This window comes from Ranitomeya variabilis, chromosome 8, assembly GCF_051348905.1.
Source record: "Ranitomeya variabilis isolate aRanVar5 chromosome 8, aRanVar5.hap1, whole genome shotgun sequence".
In the NCBI taxonomy this organism is placed as follows: domain Eukaryota; kingdom Metazoa; phylum Chordata; class Amphibia; order Anura; family Dendrobatidae; genus Ranitomeya; species Ranitomeya variabilis.
The window spans coordinates 203,848,992-203,859,083 of NC_135239.1; the positions used below are offsets into that span (position 1 = coordinate 203,848,992).

Below are 10,092 nucleotides of genomic sequence, written 5' to 3' on the forward strand. Positions count from 1 at the left end.
AGTGTATCACACAAGAGAGGAGACCGGTGTATCACATAGGAGAGGAGACTGGTGTATCACATAGGAGAGGAGACCGGTGTATCACACAGGAGAGGAGACCGGTGTATCACATAGGAGAGGAGACCGGTGTATCACACAGGAGAGGAGGCCAGTGTATCACACAGGAGAGGAGACCGGTGTATCACACAGGAGAGGAGACCGGTGTATCACACAGGAGATGAGGCCGGTGTATAACACAGGAGAGGAGACCGGTGTATCACACAGGAGAGGAGACCAGTGTATCACACAAGAGAGGAGACCGGTGTATCACACAGGAGATGAGGCCGGTGTATCACACAGGAGAGGAGACCGGTGTATCACACAGGAGAGGAGACCGGTGTATCACATAGGAGAGGAGACCGGTGTATCACACAGGAGAGGAGACCGGTGTATCACACAGGAGAGGAGACCGGTGTATCACACAGGAGAGGAGACCGGTGTATCACACAGGAGAGGAGACCGGTGTATAACACAGGAGAGGAGACCGGTGTATCACATAGGAGAGGAGACCGGTGTATCACATAGGAGAGGAGACCGGTGTATCACACAGGAGAGGAGACCGGTGTATCACACAGGAGAGGAGACCGGTGTATCACATAGGAGAGGAGACCGGTGTATCACACAGGAGATGAGACCGGTGTATCACATAGGAGAGGAGACCGGTGTATCACACTGGGCAGGTGACCGGTATATTACGCTTATATTCAAAGCGACTAATTTCTTTTCAGCGCCATAAATTTGGATCGGATGATCTGCAGCTATCGCTCCCTTGGCCCGGCATTGGAGATTGTATCAAGGTAGGAACTTTCTTTTCTTGTTTGCCCAGAACTGGGGAAACAAGGCTGCTTTCTTCTATGTACAGCGCTACACCTGTCCAGTGGTTGTGTTTGGTATTGCAGCAACATTTCTATGAAAATGAGTAGAACTGAACTGCAATACCATTCACATCCCATTATTATTATTATTTATTTCTGTAGCACCATTGATTCCATGGTGCTGTGCATGAGAAGGGGTTACATACAAATTACAGATATCACTTACAGTAAGCAAACTAACAATGACAGACTGATACATAGGGGCGAGGACCCTGCCCTTGCGGGCATACATTCTACACGGGGGGCATCATTTTTGGCGGAAAGCAGCCATGTTTTTCTGATCTTGCATAACTCCCTTTAAGAAATATCTGTGACTGTCAATCTTAGGTGCTCTGCATGTAGGACGCTGGCGCTTGTGCATCTGGCATCGGGTCTATATCCGCTTTGCGTTTGCGTTACCAGCTGACATTGATCTCGTGATCGGAGTTTCCTTCATTTCTTCCGATCATTCAAAGGTTCCGGTGGATTGTACCACGTGTTACCGACACCCGATCCTAAATTGGGCAATAACCATACAAGCAATGCTCTCATTATTTTGTGCATGGGCTGATAAAGGGGTGAAATTTGGTAATGGGATAAAACACTGAGCGTAAAGGCGACATCATAGGAAGCGTCCGAATGGCGCCTTAATCTCGGCTACAGTCATTTCTTGACATTCTTTGTAAACCTCTGACGCTGGACTTTTCCTCGTAGGTTTGGCGCTCCGATGTCCGTCATTCACATCAGTATCTCCTCTGCTCATTTGACTGTAAGTATCTACATCACTGTATTCTCCCCAGCATGCTGAGACTTGTAGTTCTCTGCATTTTACCAACTTTAGTATTAAAATATGCAGTAATTCCGCCATTTTTATTTGGGTTTTGTGTTTATGGTGTTCATTATACAGTAAAAAAACGTTATATAGGTCTCCAGGTCAGTGTGTTTACGGCGAAAACAAACATTTATGTGTGTTTTTGATATTTGAGATATATATATATATATATATATATATATATATATATATATATATTGAAAAAAATGTAGTTTTTATTGATACAATTTTGGGATACCTACAATGTTTTGATAACTTTTTATTGCATTTTTGAGAATTGCAATCCTGCAATTTTTTTTTTAATTTATTTTAAGTGCATTTGACTTTTAACGTGAGAGATAAATAATTTTATTTCTTGAAAAATCAGACTTTTGCACACGCAGCAATACTAAATACTTATTTTGATAACATTTCTTATTTTTTAAAACATATGTATATTTTTTAAATTACTTTTCACTTTCTTTTTTAATCCCCCATTTTCAGTGCCCTTCGGGGACTTGAACCTCCAATTGTTTGGTTCATCGTGAATGACACAGCGCCGTTCATTGTGTAGTGGCCGTGAATGGTACTGCGGGCTCTCTCCCTCTCTCCCATACTAGTGAATATACAGATAGGTCACTACTAGTATTAGAAAACCACGTTAACAAACTTATTAGATAATTCCATAGCTAGCAAGTCCATATTATATCCGTTTTATCATGACCACTCAAAATTATTGCTTCTGTAATAAGTCTTAAGGAATTGCTGGTTGAGCGATTGCCTGATACATCGGTGTAGGGTCATCCACGGTGCACACTGGATGGATATCTTAGATTTACTGGTAACTTTCTCGTCACCCGTTCTTCCGTCTCTCTCCTCCCCAGTCTCTCACAAGCACCTGGGCCTTCTTGCTCTTGTCGCGTCGCTGGCGATATTCACGATGATTCTCATCATCTACACAAGTTGTCGGAGGATGTGGAAGATATTTACAGGTGAGAAAAAGAAAATGTCTCCTTCAATCAATCCAATCAACGCCGCTGAACACAGGCGCAGTTATATGGCATGGTCCGAGTACGGTATAGCGGTATTATTTCAGCACTTTTAGGCATTTGGTGTTTGGTACTTATTTTTTCGGCCCCATCTGGCCATATGTACAGTTGTTTGGCATTGCATGGTGATATTATTTTATGCAGTTACTTTATGAGTGTTTTATTAGGTAGGATATGGCGGTATTATATGGGCAATGTACTGTTTCGATGCTGCATAGTGGTATTATTGTGACACAGTATCACACTTTTATGCAGTTACTTTGTGGCAATGCTTTGTAGGTACAACATGGCATTATTTTAGGGGCAACATTGTTTGGCACTGTATAGTGACATTATGGTACTTTTATGTATTTACAGTGTGGAAATGTTTCGACAGTACTATATGGCAGTATTTATCAGGCAGTATACAGTAATTGGAGCGGTATTATTATGGAACAGTATGGCACTTTCATGCATTTACTATGAGGCAATGTTTTGCAGGGGTTTTATATATATATATATATATATATATATATATATATATATATATATATATAGAAGTGTTATTGTTTGGCACTATATAGTGGTATTATGGCACAGTTTGGCACTTTTACAGATTTACTGTGATGCATTGAATCGTCGGGACTATATGGCAGTAATTTTTTGGCACTGTATAGTGGTATTATTATCACACTGAATGGCACTTTTATGCATTTACTTGTTGGAAATGTTTTACACATACTATATAGCAGTATTTTCCGGGAAATGTAGCTATAGAGCCCGGTATAGTGCGATTATTATGACACTTATGTGCTTACTTGTTGGAAATGTTGTGCAGATGCTGTATACGGTATTTATGTTCAGAAGTATGAGGCTATGTGCCCATGTTCAGGATTGTTCGCCTCTTTTAGGGGTTTTGTGGCAGTTTTCCGCTGCAAAAACACTTAAAAAACGCTTACATTAAGCATCCCATTATTATTCCGCAATTTTTGTGCCCATGCCCAACGCATCGCGGAAAAAAACGCAGCGTGTTCAATAATTTTGCGGAAAATCTGCTGATTTGCCACTATATTATTGTATTGGGATGCTCCAGAAAAAAAACGCTTGCAGATTTCCTGCGAAAGGAGTCCAGTTTTGAGCAGGAAAATTCTGCAAACAATCCTGAACGTGGGCACATAGCCTAATTGTTTGCCACTGTATACTGCCATGATATGCGGCATTATTTTGTAGGTACTGTATGGCGCTATTATGTGGGTAATGTAATATTTTGGAATTGCATAGTGGGATTATTATGGCACTTTTATACTTTTCCAGGGCGACAATGTTTTGGAGGTACTATGTGGCAGTATATGAAATTATTTGGCACTGTATGGTGGTTTTATTTGGCTTCTGTATGGCAGTATAATGTGGCCAGTATTAGATTACTTATTATTTCTCATCTTGATTTGCCCCATATGAGCGGTTGTAATATATTCCCAGGAGCCATAAAAAATGAGTTTTTCTTTAGTAGAAGGTGTAATAAAGGACGTGGACCAGATGATGGCGCCCGCTGTGGTTGAGGAGCTCTCGGGGGGCACTGGGAGGGTCTCGTTTCATGGAGTAAACAAGGGGCTAGTTTTAGTCTATGGATAGGCAGGTGAGCGGCTCTCTAATCATCATTGTTCTTTATCTCCGCACAGCTCCGCTTTGGAGAAGGACCATTTTACTTGTGTATTCCCCCGATTCGGCAGAGTACAAGACCCTCATTTGTGACTTTGCCGACTTCCTGCACGGCATCCTGGGATGCGAGGTCATCTTGGACCTATGGGACATGAACACAGTCAGCCAAATTGGCATGTTGCCCTGGTTTTACCAAAAGAGGAAGCTGGTGAGCGAAAGAAAAGGCAAAGTCATGGTGATATGGACGAGACGAAGCACGACCATGTACGACCAATGGAAAAAACGGCAAATCAACAGCATCGGGTGGAAAGACCCAACTAATCTATTTGGGGCGGCCATGTCCTGCCTGGAGAAAGACTTAGGGATGCAACAGGAACGTGAAAACCTGAAGCACTACACCATGGTCTACTTTGAAGGACTATGCGAAAGGAAGGATATCCCTGAATGCTTCCGGAATATCTCCAGGTATCCCTTGTTTAAGGACCTCTATAGACTGGTCAGCCATCTACAAGACACTACTTGCCTATCTCCTCCTTGCCTGATAAAGGTAGTTGCCAAATACCTCAAGAAAAAGCTCATAAGCTCCGAAAAAAGGAAGGGTTTTCAGCATCACGTGGAACTTTGCAAAAAGAAACTTGGTGAGGATGTCAGCTGATAACGGGAGAGGGCAAGTTGGAACCCAAGCACATGAGAGATTGGAATTGTGGTTCTGACTAGTTTGGCGCAGTGGCCCTTTAAGCTTCAGAATATGCAACATAAGCTCCACCCCTTTTTAATGGTCCCGTCCAGGAGTGATCGGATCGATCTGGTTGCTGATTAATTGATCTGATTACTGATTGACTCGATCTGGTCACTTATTCAGAGATCTGGTTGCTTTGGACCGTTGGATCTTGTATAGACTTTTAATCTGGAATTTTGATGTGATCCTCGAAAAAAAAAATTCTGTTCTGTAAATGGAGCCGCCCGAGTGTCTATCGATGACTCTTAATGAAAGATTCACCAGGAGGTTGGATTTTTCCCAGTCTGATTCTTTTCAAGATAAACAGCGCTTAAAGTATTAGATGCTTCCCCAAGAAAAAAAAGAAAAAAATTGCGCCCAAGCCAACCGTGGCTTAAAGGAAAACTCCACTTTTCTATGATATGTAGATATGTAGTTTTTTTCTGTATAGAACTGATTTGTAAATTATTGGATGTTTTATGCGCTGCAAAGGCAGAAAGTAAAATTCTAAATTTCTCTGGTTACAGAAACTGTTAGAAAAGTCAGAACGTATTTTTCACACTGAATTTTTTCACGCTTTTTTTTTGGAGGCTGGATTCTACACCAAAATCCACAAAATGCTTCATATCTGCCTGCATTAAGCCTGCTTGGCTCCAGTCACTTTGTTAGGCCTACTGCCCGTTAGCAACCAATCAGAGTTCAGCTTTCATTGCCTGAACTGCGCTGAAAAAAATGAATTGTGGATTCCGATTGGTTGCTATGGGCAACAGTTTTGGTATATAAGGCCCAACGTTTTCTGCGTCGGACGTACGTACGAACTATTACGTACACGCGGAATCATTTTCGTCGTATTGATTGTAAAAAGTGTATATACTATCACAGTCCGAAATAAGGACTTGCCGTATGTGAGGTGATCCTCCTCGATATGTCTGACCTCCTTAAAGGGGGTTACTCTTCCATCAGACCACGTCCTACGTGATGGTATTTGTACGGACAGTACTGAAAGATAGCAGGCCTCATTAATCACAACTGTCGGATTAGGCCTTGTTGCCCCTAGCAACCAATGGGAGCTCAGCTTTCATTTCTCAGTCCGCTCTGAAAAAATGAAAGCTGCGCTATGATTGGTTGCTAGGGCTTTTCATTTAGACAGTTCTAATGAACGATGCCATGTTTTGTAAATGTTTCGCCCTGTGAATTGTAAGTTGCAGGCTGTGTACAGTGTGAATAGGGACAAATGATTGATTGTAAAGAAAAAACTTTTTATAAAAGGAGAAGGAAAAAATAAAGTTGATCAATCCTTCAGTTCTTTAAATAAAATGTTAAAAATGGTTTTTGGAGGGATTTCTGATCCTTGGACTGTCAAAAAGGACAAAAAGATGTGCACTGAAATGTCCATTGACATAGATGATCAACTCACTAAATGGAGAAAAGTATTGGACACACGGAGTATAATATGCAGCCCCATTAACACTGCTGTAGAAGATTCAGTCCCATTGCCCCCCTGTATAATATTCAGTCCCATTGCCCCCTGTATAAGATTCAGTCCCATTGCCCCCTGTATGATATCCAGTCCCATTGCCCCCCTGTATAATATTCTGTCCCATTGCCCCCTGTATAATATCCAGTCCCATTGCCCCCTGTATAATATCCAGTCCCATTGCCCCCTGTATAATATTCAGTCCCATTGCCCCCCTGTATAAGATTCAGCCCCATTGCCCCCTGTATAAGATTCAGTCCCATTGCCCCCTGTATAATATCCAGTCCCATTGCCCCCTGTATGATATCCAGTCCCATTGCCCCCCTGTATAATATTCTGTCCCATTGCCCCCTGTATAATATCCAGTCCCATTGCCCCCTGTATAATATCCAGTCCCATTGCCCCCTGTATAATATTCAGTCCCATTGCCCCCCTGTATAAGATTCAGCCCCATTGCCCCCTGTATAAGATTCAGCCCCATTGCCCCCTGTATAAGATTCAGTCCCATTGCCCCCTGTATGATATCCAGTCCCATTGCCCCCCTGTATAATATTCTGTCCCATTGCCCCCTGTATAATATCCAGTCCCATTGCCCCCTGTATAATATCCAGTCCCATTGCCCCCTGTATAATATCCAGTCCCATTGCCCCCTGTATAATATCCAGTCCCATTGCCCCCCTGTATAATATTCAGTCCCATTGCCCCCTGTATAATATCCAGTCCCATTGCCCCCTGTATAATATCCAGTCCCATTGCCCCCTGTATAATATCCAGTCCCATTGCCCCCTGTATAATATTCAGTCCCATTGCCCCCTGTATAATATCCAGTCCCATTGCCCCCTGTATAATATCCAGTCCCATTGCCCCCTGTATAATATCCAGTCCCATTGCCCCCCTGTATAATATTCAGTCCCATTGCCCCCCTGTATAATATTCAGTCCCATTGCCCCCTGTATAATATCCAGTCCCATTGCCCCCTGTATAATATCCAGTCCCATTGCCCCCCTGTATAATATCCAGTCCCATTGCCCCCTGTATAATATCCAGTCCCATTGCCCCCTGTATAATATCCAGTCCTATTGCCCCCCTGTATAATATTCAGTCCCATTGCCCCCCTGTATAATATTCAGTCCCATTGCCCCTGTATAATATCCAGTCCCATTGCCCCCTGTATAATATCCAGTCCCATTGCCCCCTGTATAATATCCAGTCCCATTGCCCCCTGTATAATATCCAGTCCCATTGCCCCCTGTATAATATCCAGTCCCATTGCCCCCCTGAATAATATTCAGTCCCATTGCCCCCCTGAATAATATTCAGTCCCATTGCCCCCTGTATAATATCCAGTCCCATTGCCCCCTGTATAATATCCAGTCCCATTGCCCCCCTGTATAAGATTCAGTCCCATTGCCTCCGCTGTATAACATTAAGTCCCAGTGCCCTTAGTGTATAACATCTGGACATTGCCCCCAATGAATAACAGCCAGCCCCATTGCACCCCCGATGTATAACATCAGGCGCTATTGCCCCTCAGGTGAATAATATCCAGACCCAATGAATAACATTCAGTCCCACTGCCCCAAATGTATAACTTCTGGCCCCATTGCCCCTGATTTTATACGATCCAGCACCACTGACCTCACAGTATAACATTAAGTCACATTGCCCCCTAATGTACAACATCCCTCCTTATTGCCCCAGATGTATAAGATCCAGTCTCATTGTTGATCATTTATAATATCCGGGCCCATTGCCCCCAGTGAATACCATGCAGCCCCATTGCCCCCCCGATGTATAAAATCTGGCTTATTGCCTCCCAGGTGTATAATATCCAGTCCCATTGCCCCTGGTGTGGAACATCTGGCCACATTGTCCCCAGTGAATAACATCCGGCCCCATTGTTGCCCCCCTGGTGAATTACATCCAGCCCCTCGCCTCCCAGTGTATAACCACGGCCGCCCGCTATGGCGTCTGCCTTTACTACCATGTGACAGAACGGCCGGCAGTACAGAACTCACTGACACCAGCGCGGTCCTGTAATAGGAGCCATCGGGGTAACAAGTCAGATTATGACATTTCTTCCTCCTGAATCTTCCCGTCTCCTGTGACTAATATCATTGAGAAGTGGAAGGAACCGCAGCAGTTCGGCCATGAGGTGCAGACCACGTAACGCAACAGAGCGGGGGGCCGAGTGCTGAGGAGCAGAGGGCAGAAATGTCACCACCGCTCTGCTGACCCCATAACTGCACATCGTACCATCATAAGTAGATAACAGATCAAGGACACAACTATTGCCCAGTAAATACTTATCTACAGTATATGAGAACACCTCGCAGACAGCGATATCAGGATCATAAATACATACTGTACATGGAGATAAAGGGACGTGCGCCGTCCGAGTCCATATATCAAATCTAAATCCGTCCATAAACGTTAGACCCAACGCTGACATTTTAATGCTCCTCTATGTGTCTAAAAGTCACCGACATTCTGCAAAAGTATTTTCCGCAGTTTTAAAACTTTTTGGGCAAAAAATGCCCTATGGCCACAATGTATAAATGCAACCTAATTGCAGCCTGTGCACACGTTGTAGATTTGTCACGGTTTTGGCATTTTTTTTCTGTTCATATTTGTGACAAAACCTGAAGGATTTTCTGATGCCAGCAAAGTGAATAAGATCCTGCAGACTCATGCACACATTGTGTATTTGTGTCAATTCTATTTCATGCTAATAAGTGGAGAAAAAACGCACCAAAAATGCATGTAAAAAACACGCCTATTTTGCGCAGCGTTTTTCCTGCACCAAATACTTGACGTGTGCACAAATTAAGAGCGTAAGTAACAGCCAGTTGCTGATCACAAAGCCATGATGAATTGTTCACCAGCAATGTAATCACCTCTATAAAAGCAAAAGTTTGGTCGGTTTGCTGGTCTGGATCATCCAGGCACATATTAACAGAATGTCAGGGACATGAGCAATTATCGTAGAGAAGCTATTGTTGCTACACATCAATCTGTGGAGGGTTATAAGGTCATTTCCAAACAATTTGGAGTCCATCACATTACAGTTTGAAAGAATATTTACAAGTAAAAACATCTAAGCCCATTGACAATCTTCCTAGGAGCAGAGATTGCAAAAAAAAAAAAAACACAAAGAGCTACAGCTCAGACTCTAAAGGTCATTTGATCACGTGTTCTATACACAGCAATACCTTCACCTCCAAAGTGTTGTTAATCTTCCCAGGAGTAGAAGTCCCAGGGAATTATCCCCAAAGATGTGATCGTGCAATGCTTACATAAATTGCACATAAACCAAGAGCTACAGCTTAGACTCTAAAGGTTATTTGTTTGCTTGTTCTATATTTTGCAATACTTAAGTATTGTAGTATATAGATAAAATACATTCTACTATGAACCCCCAAAAAAGTCTGTGCTTTACATGAAATAATGATGGCAGCCATGGGGGCCTTAATATTTCTTCACATTTTGACCTAGTTTTTGGCAAA

General features: G+C 42.9%; 1 protein-coding gene across 1 annotated transcript in view; it reads left to right on the forward strand.

Annotated features, from left to right (window-relative positions):
- Positions 1-6,430, forward strand: part of IL17RE (interleukin 17 receptor E) — a 43,924-nt gene extending 37,494 nt beyond the window's left edge. The window contains exons 13-16 of the mRNA XM_077276356.1: positions 768-836; positions 1,608-1,662; positions 2,589-2,696; positions 4,412-6,430. Of these exons, the coding sequence (XP_077132471.1) occupies positions 768-836; positions 1,608-1,662; positions 2,589-2,696; positions 4,412-5,046 (867 nt within the window). The 3' untranslated portion in view covers positions 5,047-6,430. The remainder of the gene's footprint in view (positions 1-767; positions 837-1,607; positions 1,663-2,588; positions 2,697-4,411) is intronic.
- The last annotated feature ends 3,662 nt before the right edge of the window (positions 6,431-10,092 follow it).